This window comes from Puma concolor, chromosome C1, assembly GCF_028749965.1.
Source record: "Puma concolor isolate L17-30 chromosome C1, mPumCon1.1.hap2, whole genome shotgun sequence".
In the NCBI taxonomy this organism is placed as follows: Eukaryota; Metazoa; Chordata; class Mammalia; order Carnivora; family Felidae; genus Puma; species Puma concolor.
Window position 1 is genome coordinate 127,677,699 of NC_141674.1, and position 15,415 is coordinate 127,693,113.

The window sequence follows — 15,415 nt, forward strand, 5'->3', positions numbered from 1 at the left end:
GTGGATAAAGTGGATACTCAAATATAAGTTGAATCTTTATTGAAGCCTTCCCACAGAGAAGACAGCAAGCAGCATTTTTCAGCCCAGGTGGTAGTGGGATTTTGAAGACACTACTTAGTATTGGAGGGCTGTCCAGTGCACAGCAGGGCATTTCATATTCCTAGACTGTCCCACTAAGACCAGCAGAGTCCTTGAAACCATGACAACAAAAATTCCCAGCCATGGGGTGATGAAGTATGGGAAAGGAGAGAGGGTACCACTTTATACAGAGTAACACGGGGCTCAAGAGATCTCTAACTTTTGGACTATGTAATTATTCATACATCTATATTATTATTTACCACACTATAACGAAATTTTTCATTTACATATTTATCTCCTTTGCTAATTAATGAGGACAAAGAAATATGTCTTATTTATCTTTGTGTATGCAGTGTTATGCTCCTAGTGAGTTTGGAGAATTAAATAGTTAGACAAATAAATGAAAAAACAATAAAATACATTACTTTAGCATTTTCTATAACATCAGCGAAAAAATACAGGACAGTCAGTCTTCTGCAGTTCTCTACCCCCTAAGAGAAAAGGCAGAGCTCTGAAATATTACAATACAACAATACAACAATTGCATTTAAAAAATGTTTTAATTTATTTTTAAAATTTTAATTCCAGTGTAGTTAACATATAGTGTTATATTAGTTGTATTCAGTTGTGTACAATATAGTGATTCAACAATTCCTAGTGAGTACTCACCTAGTGAGTATCAAGATAAGTTCTACTCTTCAATTTTTTTTTTTTTTACATTTATTTATTTTTGAGAGACAGAGAGAGACAGCGCGAGCAGGGGAGGGGCAGAGAGAGAGGGAGGCACAGAATCAGAAGCAGGCTCCAGGCTCTGAGCTGTGAGCACAGAGCCTGACTTGGGGCTCGAACCCACAAACCGTGAGATCATGACCTGAGCCGAAGTCGGATGCTCAACCAACTGAGCCACCCAGGCGCCCCGATAAGTTCTGCTCTTAATCCCCTTCACCTATTTTACCCACCCACCCTACCTACCTCCCCTCTGGTAACCATCTGTTCATTGTCTATAGTTAAGAGTCAGTTTCTTGGTTTGTCTTTTTTTTTTTTTTTTTATTCCTTTGTTCATCTGTTTCCACATATGAGTGAGATGGTATGTTATTTGTGTTCTGACTGGCTTATTTCACTTAATATTATACTAACTATATACAGGTTGGTGCAAATGCCAACATTTCATTCTTTTTTAAGTTTTTTTAAAATTTATTTTGAGAGAGAGACAGAGAGAGAGAGAGAGAGAGAGAGAGAGAGAAAATACAAGTAGGGGAGTAACAGAGAGAGGGAGAGAGAATCTGAAGAAGACGGATGCATAGCTCAAAATCACAACCATGAGATCATAATCTAAGCCCACATAAAGAGTCAGATGCTTAACTGAGCCACTCAAGCACCCCTTCATTCTTTTGTTATGGCTGAATAGTATCCCATTCATTGATGGGATATCCATCCATCAATGGACAATAGGCTGATTCCATAATTTGGCTATTGTAAAAAAATGCTGCAATAAACATAGATACATATATCCTTTTGAATTAGTGTTTTCATATTCTTACAGTAAATACTCAGTAGTGTGATTACCAGATCATATGGTAGTTTTATTTTTAATTTTGGTGGAACATCCATACCGGTTTCCTCAGTGGCTACACCAGTTTCCATTCTCTCCAACAGGGCATGAGTGTTCCTTTCTCCCCACATCCTCGCCAACACTTGAGTTTCTAACAGGTGTGAAGTGACATTGTGATTTTGATTTGTATTTCTCTGATGATGGATGATGCTGAGAATCTTCTTATGTGACTGGTGGATATCTGTTTGTCTTATTTGGAGAAATGTCTGTTTATGTCTTATTCCCCTTTTGTAGTTGGGTTGTTTGCTTTTTTGGATGTTGTGTTAAGTTCTTCTTATATTTTGGATTCTAACCCTTGATCACATATGTTGTTTGCAAATATCTTCTCCCATTCAGTAGGTTGCCTTTTAGTTTTGTTGATGGTTTCCTTCACTGTGCAGAAGCTTTTTTTTTGCAATATAGTCCCAATAGTTGATTTTTGCTTTCATCTCCCTTGCCTTAGGAGACATATGTAGAAAAAAGTTGCTACAACCAATGTTAGAGAAATGACTGCCTGTGCGCTCTTCTAGAATTTTTATGGTTTCAGGTCTCACATTTAGGTCCTCAATCCATTGTGAGTAAATTTTTTTGTATGATGTAAGAAAGTAGTCCATTAACATGCTGCTGTCCAGTTTTCCCAATTTGTCTATGATTTGTTGAACAGATTGTATGTTCTTGCATCCTTTGTCAAAGATTAATTGACATATAATTGTGGGTTTATTTCTGGATTTTCTATTCTGTTACATTGATCTATGTTTTCTATTTTTGTGCCAGTACCACACTATTTTTATTACTACAGCTTTGTATTGTAACTTGAAGTATGAAATTTTGATCCCTCCAGTTTTGTTTTTCCTTTTCAAGACTGTTTTGGCTATTCAGGATCTTTTGTGGTTCCACAGAAATTTTAGGATTGTTTGTTCCTGTTCTGTGAAAAATACTGTTGGTATTTTGATAGGGACAGCATTAAATGTGTAGACTGCTTTGGGTAGTACAGACATTTTAACAATATTTGTTCTTCCAATCCATGAGCATGGAATGTCTATTTCTTTGTGTTGTCCTTGATTTCTTTCATCATTGTTTTGTAATTTTCAGAGTACAGGTCTTTTACCTCTTTGGTTAAGTTTATTCCTAAATATCATACTATTTTTGGTGCAATTGTAAATGGGATTATTTTTTTTTTTAATTTTTTTTAACGTTTATTTATTTTTGAGACAGAGAGAGACAGAGCATGAACAAGGGAGGGGCAGGGAGAGAGGGAGACACAGAATCTGAAACGGGCTCCAGGCTCTGAGCTGTCAGCACAGAGCCCGATGCCGGGCTCGAACCCACGGACCGTGAGATCATGACCTGAGCTGAAGTCGGAGGCTTAACCGACTGAGCCACCCAGGCGCCCCTGGGATTATTTTCTTAATTTCTCTTTCTGCTGCTTCATTATTAGTGTATAGAAGTGCATTTTCTATCTTGTGATGTTACTGAATTCATTTATCAGATTGGTGGAATCTTTAATGGTTTTCTATATAGCATATCATGTCATCTGCAAACAGTGAAAGTTTTACCTCTTATCAACTTGGATGCCTTTTCTTTTTCTTGTCTGACTGCTGTGGCTAAGATTTCCAGTACTATGTTGAACAAAAATGGTGAGAGTAGACATCCCTGTCTTGTTCCTGACCTTTAGGGAAAACCTCTCAGTTTTTTCCTCATTAAGGATGATGTTAGCTGTGAGTTTTTCATATAAGGTCTTTATTATGGTGAGATATGTTCCCTCTAAACCTTCTTTGTTGAGGATTTTTATCATGAATGTATCTTGTAGTTTGTCAAATGCTTTTTTTTTTCATCTATTGAAATGATAATATGGTTCTTATCCTTTTATTTATTTATTTTTAAAGATTATTTGAGAGAGAGAACATGAGTGGAGGGAGGGAGGGAGGGAGAGAGAGAAAGAGAGGGAGGGAGAGAGAATCCCAAGCAGGATTCAGTGCTGTCAGCACAGAGCCCCATGTGGGGCTTGAACTCACAAACTGTGAGATCATGACCTGAGCCGAAGTCAGACGCTCAACCAACTGAACCACCCAGGTGCCCCAATCCTTTATTGATGTAATGTAACAAGTTGATTGATTTGTGAACACTGAACTACCCTTGGCTCCTGGAAATGAATTCTGATGGATCCTGGTGAATGATTTTTTAACATACATTGTTGGATTTGGTTTGCTAGTATTTTGTTGAGGATTTTTGCAACTATGCGCATAAGGAATCTTGGCCTGTAGTTCTCTTTTTTGGTGGTGTCATTGTCTGGTTTGGTATCAAGGTAATGGTGGCCTCATAGAATGATCTGGAAATTTTCCTTCCTTTTTTATTCTTTGGAATAGTTTGAGAGGAGTAGGTATTAACTCTTTAAATGCTTGGTAGAATTCTCCTGTGAAGCTATGTGGACTTTTGTTTCACTTTTTTGAATATTGATTTGATTACACTGCTGGTAATCAGTCAGTTCAAATTTTCTATTTCTTCCTGACTCAGTGTTGGGAGATTATATGTTTCTAGGAATTAGTCCATTTCTTCTAGGTTGTTCAATTTGTGGGCATACAATTTTTCATAATAATCTCTCATAATCTTTTGTATTTCTGTGGTGGTGGTTATTATTTCTCCTTTTCCATTTCTGATTTTTTTTTAAGTCTGGCTAGAGGGTTATCATCAATATTGTTCATTTTTTCAAAGAACCAGCTGCTGGTTTCACAGACTTGTTCTATTGTGTTGTTGTTATTATTTAGTTTCTATTTCTTTTATTTTTGTTCTAATAATATCTTTCTGCTGGTTATGGATTTTGTTCTTTTTAGCTCGTTTAGGTGTAAAGTTAGATTGTTTATTTGAGGTTTTTTTGTTTTTTTGTTTTCTTTTTTTTGCTTCTTGAGGTAGAATTGTATTGCTGTAAGCTTCCCTCTTAGGACTGGTTTTGCCACATCCCAAAGGTTTTGGATGATTGTGTTTTCTTTTCTTTTTAAATATAATCTCCATTTTATTTTTTTCCAGAAAACAGTTTTCATAAATTTTTAACGTTTATTTATTATCAAGAGACAGAGAGACACAGAGCGTGAGCAGAAGAGGGGTGGACACAGAATCTGAAGCAGGCTCCAGGCTCTGAGCTGTCAGCACAGCGCCCGACGTGGGGCTCGAATGCACAAACCACAAGATCATGACCTGAGCCAAAGTCATATGCTTAACTGACTGAGCCACCCAGGTGCCCCTCTAGAAAACAGTTTTTCTTCAGTCCTTAAGGACCGGGCCCCTCACATGGGCTTTGGTAGTGGTTGCGAGGTAGCACCTGCAGGTCTAAATCAGGGTGAGGGTGTTCATTCCATCTATGCATCACCAGAGCAATTCCTGACCACCTTGCTGTGTATGGCACAGCTCACACAGTAATGTAGTTTCATGTATAGCTTGGGAAGCACACAGTCATTGAAGATACTCACTTTGGAAACGTCCTCAACAGTGGTGGCCTCTACTATGTGCTGAATAATGAACTTCTTGATGGCCTTGTCCTTGGGAACGCAACAGGCACAGGTGATGCAACAAACAGGCTGCATGTGGCTGTGGCCCCTTTTGGCCTATTATTCCTTCTTTCCTTGGTCATCTTGGAAGTGAGGACCTGAGACAGGATGGACCACTGTGTTTTCATTTTTTCTCTCCAAGTAAGTTTTGATTTCTTCTTTGATTTGGTTAATGCATTCATTATTTAGTAGCATGTTATTTAACCACCATGTATTTGTGTTGCTTCCAGAATGTTGTGGATTTCTAGTTTTATAACATGGTGGTCAGAAAAGATACATGATATAATTTGGATCTTTTTCAATTTGTTGAGATTTGTTTTGTGGCCTAATATGTGATCTATTTTAAGAATGTTCCAAATACACTTGAAAACAAATGTGTATTAAGCTGTTTGAGGATGGAATGTTCTGAATGTATCTGTTAAATCCATCTAGTCCAGTGTGTCATTCAAAGCCACTGTTTTCTTGTTGATTTTCTGTTTGGATGATCTATTCACTGATGTAAGTGAGGTGTTAAACTCCTCTACTGTAGTCATATTACTATCGAGTACTTCCTTTAAATTTGGTAATAATTGCTTTATATATTTGGGTATTCGCATGCTGGATGCATAAATATTTACAACACTTACATTTTTTTCTTAATGTCAACTACGTTTTAAGCCCTGGGTAAACCTAGTTAATATAGAAACTTAGGATTTTCTTGTTATAATCAAACACCAGAAAAGCTGACAGAAGAAAAGCATAGGGTTAATATTACTAACTAACTTAGGCATACTGAGAACCATATACAAAAAACAAGAGCTTGAAAGTCCACTGCAGAACATTTCAGGCATAATTGGCATATGCCCAAAGGAGTTACATGCATTTGTGGTAAATGCATGTTGCCAGATGTTCGTATACATTTAAAGCTATTTCTTTAAGTACTTGGAAGACAATGGTAAGTTTTTCTTTTCCTAAACTGAGATCCTCCAGAAAAGTTATACTCTGGGTTGTAATACATTCTAACAGATACCAAATGTTATCCAAATAAAAATATTGGCCTCTATTTAATTGCTAAACAGTATTTCCTAAATAATAAGCAAAACTAGATGACCTAAATATTATAAAAGATGAGAGAAGATATATATTTTAAGAAAATTAAATGTAAACTTTTAAATAAACTATAGCTAACAAAATGTGCATACAAAGGCCTACATTCTCTAAATCCTTAAGTTGTAAATTTTATGCAGTTTTATTGGACAAGAGGAAATTTAAAATTATTACCAAAATTTTACTTTGACCATGAAAATACTGTCCAAATTTCCTTAGGTCCATAAAGACATATTTTATAGACTTAATAGTTCAAAGGTCAAAAGAGAAAAAGCCTCCAACTATTTTGTTAGGACATTCACAAAGGCCAACTTCATTGTTACAAATAGTCTTTATGTTAACAATCCTAGAGAAAACAACACAGTACAATAATACCATAATTTTAAAAAATCTAAGTATTAACAGACATTTCTTTCTTTTTTTTTTTTTTAACATTTATTTATTTTTGAGACAGAGAGAGACAGAGCATGAACAGGGGAGGGTCAGAGAGAGAGGGAGACACAGAATCTGAAACACGCTCCAGGCTCTGAGCAGTCAGCACAGAGCCTGACGCGGGGCTCGAACTCACGGACCATGAGATGGTGACCTGAGCCAAAGTCGGACACTTAACCGACTGAGCCACCCAGGCGCCCCAACAGGCATTTATTTCAAATATATATACTACCTGTTATTTGAGGGTCAGAAATTGGTTATTTTGAACTTTTAGAAACGTGATAATTTGTGTAATTCACTTATAAATACAATGTAATAAATCATCAATATACAAATAGATTGGTTTATCCCCACGGCTAGAAAACAAATGAAAAAAAAAACCAAAAAACCTAAGTAGTTACATTATGATTTATTTTCGAGGAGAAACTTGAAATAATCTCAAAACAAATATTTTCAATTAGAAAGTATTAAAATTATAAATTAATGTAATAAAGAAAATAAAACTGGTAAATACTCATTTTGAGTGACATATAAAACTTGCATATCAACCAAGAATTTGGAGAGCAAAATCTACCATTGCTGCAGACAATAAAAGCTCATAAACTTCAAATTAATCATTGAAAAGTTGTGAAATGTATTTTTGAACCCCAAAATAGTGAGTTTTAAGTATATTTAAAGTATATATAAAGTAGATATATTACATAAATCTTTCAAAGTACACCTATTTACATTTACTTTAAAAATACACCAAAAAGGAATTTATTTATTTATTTAATTTTTTTTTTTAATGTTTATTTATTTTTGAGACAGAGAGAGACAGAGCATGAACGGGGGAGGGGCAGAGAGAGAGGGAGACACAGAATCGGAAACAGGCTCCAGGCTCTGAGCTGTCAGCACAGAGCCCGACGCGGGGCTCAAACTCACGGACCGTGAGATCATGACCTGAGCCGAAGTCGGACGCTCAACTGACTGAGCCACCCAGGCGCCCCCCAAAAAGGAATTTAAAGCATTAAGTATACTGCTGGGTTTTAGATAAATAATACAGATTTTAAAATGTAAAGTAAAATTCTCCACTCTACTCTCTTAGTTCTAAATTATGGCTAATAGGTTATACATCATTCTAAACATTAGCATTTACTAATTACATGTGAGAAGGCTTTTTTTCCCCTTTAAAGATTAAAAAGTTGTCCTTACCCAATATCAGTTTTATTCTGAATAACATTGATATCCTCTGGACTTAGCTCTGGGATCCATTTCTCCATTTCTTCTGTCCAAGGGTATCTCAGAGATGAAGGGACCACTATTAAAAGCGGCCATTCCTCCTTATAGAAGTAAGCAATTGCAATTGCCTGGATTGTCTTTCCTAGACCCATCTACATTAAAAATAAATAAAAAATACATAAACACATAAGTACATAAATAAATGCTGACATATTTTAAATGAAAATACTTATCAAATATTTACTTAAGAGTCATCAAAATAATTTTCTGATGTAAAATCAATTGGATTACATGGTTAAAAGCTCATGATTATGATGACCTTTAAAATTCATTAAGCAAACTATTATTTTCCAATCATTTGTGACTGGACTTAGAGACAAAATAACCTGTAATTTAAAATACTAGTTATACTTAATTCATATAACTTAATTTTAGAAATATTTATGTGAGCATTTATAAGTTCTCTTGGCACAAGAGTAAATGCCTTACTATACATCACAATACCATGCTATTTTAAAGCTTGAAGAAGGCATAAAATATGCACATTTTACAAAAAAAGTAAGAACAGAGAGGTTAAATTATCTGTTCAACTTAACAGGTAGTTAACTAGATGCAAAATAGTATGAGAACCCACGTCTCCGGTGTCTTTGCACTTGTGTTTTCACACTTACATTATAATGCCCCATTTTTAAGCAGTAGTCATTTAAAAAGAAGTTACTAAATGAATGTTTTTAGTGGTTTTGTTCATAATACCCAGAATATGAAGACAACCCAAATGTACTTAAATGGGTGCATGGATGAAAATCATGGTATATCCATGTAATAGAATACCATTTATCAATAAAAAAGGAGCAAACTATTGCTATACACAACAACATGAGTGAAACCCAAACACATTTTGCTAAATGAAAGAAGCCAAGCCCAAAAGCCACAAACCGTGTGATTCCATGTTTAGGTCATCCAGAGAAACACAAAACAATAGAGACAGAAAACACATCAGAGTCTAGGGATGGAAGGAGGAGGGCAGCATGAAGGAATCTTGGGGGATGATGTTCTGTGTTTTTTTTTAATTTTTTTTTTAATCTTTATTTTTGAGAGAGAGACAGAGCAGGGGAGGAACAAAGAGAGAGGGAGACGCAGAATCCAAAGCAGGCTCCAGGCTCTGAGCTGTCAGCACAGAGCCCGATGCGGGGCTCGAACCCATGAACCGTGAGATCAAGACCTGAGCCGAAGTCGGACGCTTAACCCACTGAGCCACCCAGGCGCCCCAATGTTCTGTATTGGTTGTGGGAGCACTTATATGTCTGTATGCATTTGTCAACTTAAAGAATTATACGTGTAAAAAGGATGAATTTACCTAACAGTGTGAATTATACTACAACAACACTGCCTTTTTAGAAAAAGTAGTTATTATTGTGAACCATAAGAGAAGGACAAAAAGACCTAAGTCCTTCTGACGTGACTATTCAAAGAGAAAAAAGACACACATACCTAAAACAGTTAACTTATACTACTAAGTTTTAAATGCTGAGCAAAATTAAAGAGGAAAAGATAAAAAGGAAGTTTGGACTTTTAGCAAGTCTCCACTAAGAAAATCTTGTTTTGTTTATGTATTTTTCGCTTAACTACTGCTATTAACAACAACAAAAAAGAAATCCTAGAATATTCAAGCAAGTTTATATTTATATCAATCACACTCGAAAAGAAAACTAGTGTGAATTACTTAGGAAAATGTTCTTGTGACTGGAATAAAGACTGTCAAAGGGAGACAAGGTAAATGAAACATAGGAAGTGACTTTGTTTCTGTCCTGGTATTCAGATATTTGAACGTAAAAGCAAATTAATGAAAAATAAAGATCAAGATTGTTCAATTCTGTGGGACAAGTAAAACCCAGGTAGAGAAAAATTAGGAAAGAAGGTTAATGAAAAGATTTTAGTGCAAGAGCAATAATATTAGCTAACATTTCAAAGTTCTGAGGCAAATAACATTCAAGAATAGATCCAAAGCTAAGTCTAAAAGCTTTTAATGTACACAAATAACCTAAGTGTCCATCAGTGGTTGAACTGAAAAGTTGTGGTATTTATATACAATGGAATATTATTCAGTCTTGAGAAAGAAGAAAACTCTGCCATTTGACACAACCTGGGTGGAATGCAAGGACATTATGCTAACTGAAATAATCCAGACAGAGAACGATAAATAAAGCATGGTAACACTTATACATAGAATCTTTGGGGGAAAAAAAAGAAAAGAAAAAAAAAGAAAGCACCAAACTCATAGTAACAGAGTAAAAAAAGTGGTTGCCAGGGCTAAGGGACAGGGAAGATAGGGAGAGGCTGGCAAAAACGTACAAACTTTCAGCTAGAAGATGAATAAGGTCTGAGAACCTGAGGTAAAGCATTGTGACAATGGTTGATAATAAAGTGTTTATGACTGAGGGTTGGTGGGACAGTGGAACTCAGATGTTGTCACAAAACAAAACAAAACAAAACAAAACAAAACACCAGAAAAGTGTAGATACGTGAGATGCTGATGTGTTAAATATATGCGGGGGGAATGCTTTTACAATGTATACATCTGTCAGGTTACCATAATGTAATTTACATGTCTTGAAACTTGTTTTTCTGTTATACCTCAATAAATCTAAAATTTTTTTAAAATACTGGATACATAAGCTTTTAATATTGAAACAAAATCCAGTTGCAGATAAAAATTCTTTCTTATCTACTGTTTGAAGAATAAAATTCATGTTAAGGTAGGCAGGGTTTGGTAACAGGTTAAAATAACGTAGGAATGTAGACACACTCACAAAGATACATATTTTATTATAAAATTAGGGGTGACTGGGTGGCTCAGTTCATTAAGCGTTTGACTTCAGCTCAGGTCATGATCTTGTGGTTGGTGAGTTCAAGCCCTGCATAGGGCTCTGTGCTGCTAGCTCAGAGCCTGCAGCCTGCTTTGGATTCTGTGTCTTCCTTTCTCTCTACCCCTCCCCTGCTTGTTCTGTCTCTCAAAAAATGAATAAACATCAAGAAAAAAATTTTTTAACAAAATTAAAGCATTTTACAAGCTAATATTCTATATCTCTTTCTAAGGAATAGCATACAATCCCAACCTTTAGGCCTACATAGCCAAATTTAAGATTTATCCGACGGTAGCAGACCTAATCCTAAGAGAAATAAATAACTTTTATATTACTTAGTTTTATAAACCCAAACCAAAGAGCAATTATGCACCAACATCGGGTATAATGACTGGTATGTTTTCTTGTTCTCAAAAGCCCTCCAATACTCATACTGAACCAACTTAAACATCCCTGGATTCTGAGATCAGTATGGCTTCAAGGCAGCAGTAATTTACAAATTACTGATGTTTCCTGGCTTGGGGTCATGGGTATTGCTGCTTATACCTAACGATGACAAAGGCGTACATTTCCAGGAAATGAGCCATGGCCAATTCTGTGTGTATGGACCATACCACTAAGTAACTCTATGCTACAGCTATGGTTACCTGGTTTTGCTTTCTACAGTGGGTTCACAGACCATTTTCTTAATTTAAACTTCTTTGGAAGTAAGGGTCTGTTTGCTACAGTAACTTTCTGGGAAGTAGGATTCTTTGGGACTCCAGATTTTATACTGGAACTTTACCTTCTACTTGCTGATTAATTTCCTTGGTGCCTTTCTAAGTGGACCTTTTCACACTTCATGTAGTGTGACTTTGCCTATGTTAGCCTTCAAGGCACCTATTAATGAGCCACTTAACTAAATTTCCTAATATTGTCTGCTACTAACATAGGGACACAGATCTTCAATAGGGATATGTGGGGAAAAAATTGAAACAATAGATAGAAAAAAACACAGTTGGGGAGAGAGAAGTTATGAACTGAGAAAGGGGAAGAGAGAGGAAACTAGCATAAATACAGGAAAGGATAAGAATACTTCTGATGTATGGAAAAGCTAATTAGAAGTATGAATTTTTTTTAATCTCCTGGTTCCCTAATCTTGCTTTCTTGTATATTTGCTACTATATTACACCAACTGAATAAATTCTTAATTCCAGATATGTCATTTTTCAGCTCTAAAGTGGTCAGCAGACTCTTTTAAAATTTAGTATTTTTAGATTCTTTTTAATAGATTAAATTCTCCATTGAAAATTTTCATCTTTTCATTTCTGTTGTCCACCACTTCCTTGAGTTTCTTGAATAGTCAATGCTATTTTAAAATCTCCTTCTGATAACATCAACATATGATCACCTGTGGATTGTATTCCTAATTTTTTTTTGGTACTGTTTTCTCAGCACTCCTTTTATTTTTCATTGGATTCCAGAAATTAATTGTGAAGAAGCTATAGAAGCTTTAGATGATAAATTCACCCAGGTGGAAATTAGGTTAAGTTTTCTTTAGCCAAGGCACATTGAGTACCAGCAGATACCTCATTCCCTTTAAGTCTTGGTTTTAGGTTTTGTAAGAACAAGTTTATTTCAGTTTTGTTCTTATTACTAGGGTATGGTCTTTACTACTAGGGGGTGTACTTCTGGAGGTCACCATAAGCCCAGGCAGTGTATTTACCAAGATTCTTCCACCTTGACAAGGCACAACTCTGATCTGTCTCCTGAGTACCACAATAATGCTGAAATCTCTGCCTTATTCTTTCTCCTCCAACTACAAATTTCTGCTGGGTATTCTGGAGTGGCATCCTGTGGAAGTACACTTTAGGGGATGGCTAGTGTGTGAGGGTAACATGTATGCAGATTTCTCGGGTCTTTCTCTCAAGTTACCTCCTCTCTGGGATTTTTCTCTTTATGTCCCAATGGTTCAATGCATACTGAGACCTAGAAAGAGCTAGACCGAGTAGTCTCTGATAGAAAACAGGTGTAAGCAGCCTGTTTCAACTATGTGGCATCTGGCTTTAAGAAGAGAAAGAACTGAATATACCTCTAGTGATAGATCTAGGCAGCTGAAGAATAGAAAACCAGTTTGGGGAGCTATGAGTGTACTATTTCATCAAGTTTAGGAAATCCTAAATATTTTCTTACTGTTCCCAGCTATCTTATCACATGATTTCTTAATAAAGAATTATGACTGCCTTTTAAGAACTATTAAATTTTAAGAAAGTATCAATTAAGAAATAAGGAGCCATTTTAAAAAGAAAGGTTCCCAAACCAACGAGTCTTAAGTATAAGAAATGATGGGGCACATGGGTGTCTCAGTCAGTTAAGCATCCCACTCTTGATTTCACTCAGGTCATGATCTCATAGTTCGTGGAATCGAGCCCTGCATCAGACTCTGCACTGACAACATGGAACATGCTTGGGATTCTCTATCCCTCCCCATTCATGATCTCTCTCTCTCTCTCTCTCTCAAAATAAACAAATAAACATTAAAAAAAAAATGGAAGGATTAATTTAGCTAAGGAGATAATGTGCTGAATACAAAAATAAACAATGGAAGCAAAGTAAGGTGTATAATAAAGAGTCTGATTCCATTTTTAATGTTTGAATGCTGGCATCATCATTCTTAATATCCAAAACAAATTTTGAATAGAAGAGTCCATCCTGCCTCCTTAGGGTGACCACAAGAACAGGAAAGCGATTTCTCAATACATGTTAATAAACTGACATTTTAATTTACAGGAAAAATTTTCCTTGAGCTTTATTGCCTTGAGTAAAATATCTTAGGTTCTGATCAACTTGGAATCACTGAAAAGAATGTATTTCTGAATCTGCATAGTTAGAGATGGCATACCTATGCCATTAGATGATTTACCTAAAAAATGAGGCTCTAAATAGTTTTTATCTGGTTACTTTTCTAGGTTAAAATCTCAAATCTTCTACTGAGCATCTCTTTACTTTAAAGAGAGTGTAGTTGGGGTGCCTGGATGGCTCAGTTGGTTGAATGTCCGACTTCATCTCAGGTCATGATCTCACAGTTTGTGAGTTCAAGCCCTGCGCTGGGTTCTGTGCTGACAGCTTGGAGCCAGGAGTCTTCTTTGTATTCTGTGTTTCTCTCCCTCTCTTTGTCCCTCTTCTGCTCACATTCTTTCTTTCTCTCAAAATAAATAAACATAAAAACAAATAAAGATCATAGAGTTAAATAACTAAAGGTGATTTCTGGAAAATGGGATATTTATCAACATGGATGAAATTAGACAGTTGCTAATGTTATTCCATAGGTTTTTGCTATTGGTTTTTCCTCTTATAGACACAATCCAGTAGAAAATAAAATTTGATGGCACGTCCTCAAATAAAACACAATTCAAACTAAAAAGTATAAGTATATTACTATAATCTCATGCTCCCATTAAGGAAAGAGTGGATCTCATACTCTAGGAAAACTGAACTCTAGATAAAATTTGTACATAGGAAAATAATTGTTGGAACAATTTTTTGCTATATATATATATAAATTTTTTAATGTACTTACATTTCAAGCATTTTCCAAAGAATTTATAGTCGTATAACATTCCATTATAAAACCAATAACACACTCAAAGAATTTGGATATACAGAAGTAACTATACTCAGTAAGTGGTTCAAACCCTTTGGCTCTCACTACAAAAGAATCTGTTAGGGTGAATGGTCCAATGTTTCAAGAAAATTAAGTCTAAATCATCTATTAAGAATCAAAGCCATAACTCAATAATGGTACAACTGTCTAGGTACTACCTAAGAAGAATTAAATTGAATATTTTAACTTCAAAAGTACATTTTATCATTGTATTCAAAATAATAAAACAGTATTTTATTTAGGAGAATAATTCTAGATTTTCTAAATGTAATATGCCACAAAATTATTAAGAGCAATTAAATAATTATGATCCTGTCACAAAGATTTTCATTTTCAATTTTTTGTGATTGCATTTATATAGCAATTGCATAGAGAGGATGTCTCTTGATTGAGAATTTGTGTGACTAAAAGTTTTCAGTTAAAAAAATTTTTTTTGGAAGTTTCCAGTTTTAAAGTTAAAAGCAGTTTGTATATTTAGAGTAAGGATGTAGGTTTATCTTTAGAGTAGGTAACCAATTTGTTCTAGAACAGACTCCTTTAAAGAACACTTTTAGATACATAGACTTTAAATCTTAATGAGAAACTAAATTCAGTAAAGAAACCCACATATACAAATGTCAGACTGAAATCCTATGTTCAATTATTTATTTATTTTAAAGAGATGTGTGTTTTAGCAGAACTATTTCCTTATCCTTGTAGATTAAGTCATACAGGCATACCTCATTGTATTGCTCTTCATTTATGTGGTTTGCTAAGTGTTTTTTTTTTTTTTAATTAAAGGTTTGTGGAAACTCTGTAAGAAGCAAGTCTATTGATGCCATTTTTCTAATAGCATTTGCTCACTTTATGTCTCCGTGCCACATTTTGATAATTCCTGCAATATTTCAAACTTTTTCATTATAATTATATTTGATTATGGTGATCAATGATGAGGCATCTTTTGATGTTACTATCA

General features: G+C 35.1%; 1 protein-coding gene and 1 pseudogene across 1 annotated transcript in view; both read right to left on the reverse strand.

The window, feature by feature from the left end:
- The window catches only part of ZRANB3 (zinc finger RANBP2-type containing 3), a 317,797-nt gene that overhangs the window by 122,162 nt on the left and 180,220 nt on the right, over positions 1–15,415 (reverse strand). Inside the window, exon 4 of the mRNA XM_086715199.1 lies at positions 7,927–8,105. Within this exon, the coding sequence (XP_086571325.1) occupies positions 7,927–8,105 (179 nt within the window). The remainder of the gene's footprint in view (positions 1–7,926; positions 8,106–15,415) is intronic.
- Positions 2,988–7,094, reverse strand: LOC147578437 (small ribosomal subunit protein eS26 pseudogene; annotated as a pseudogene).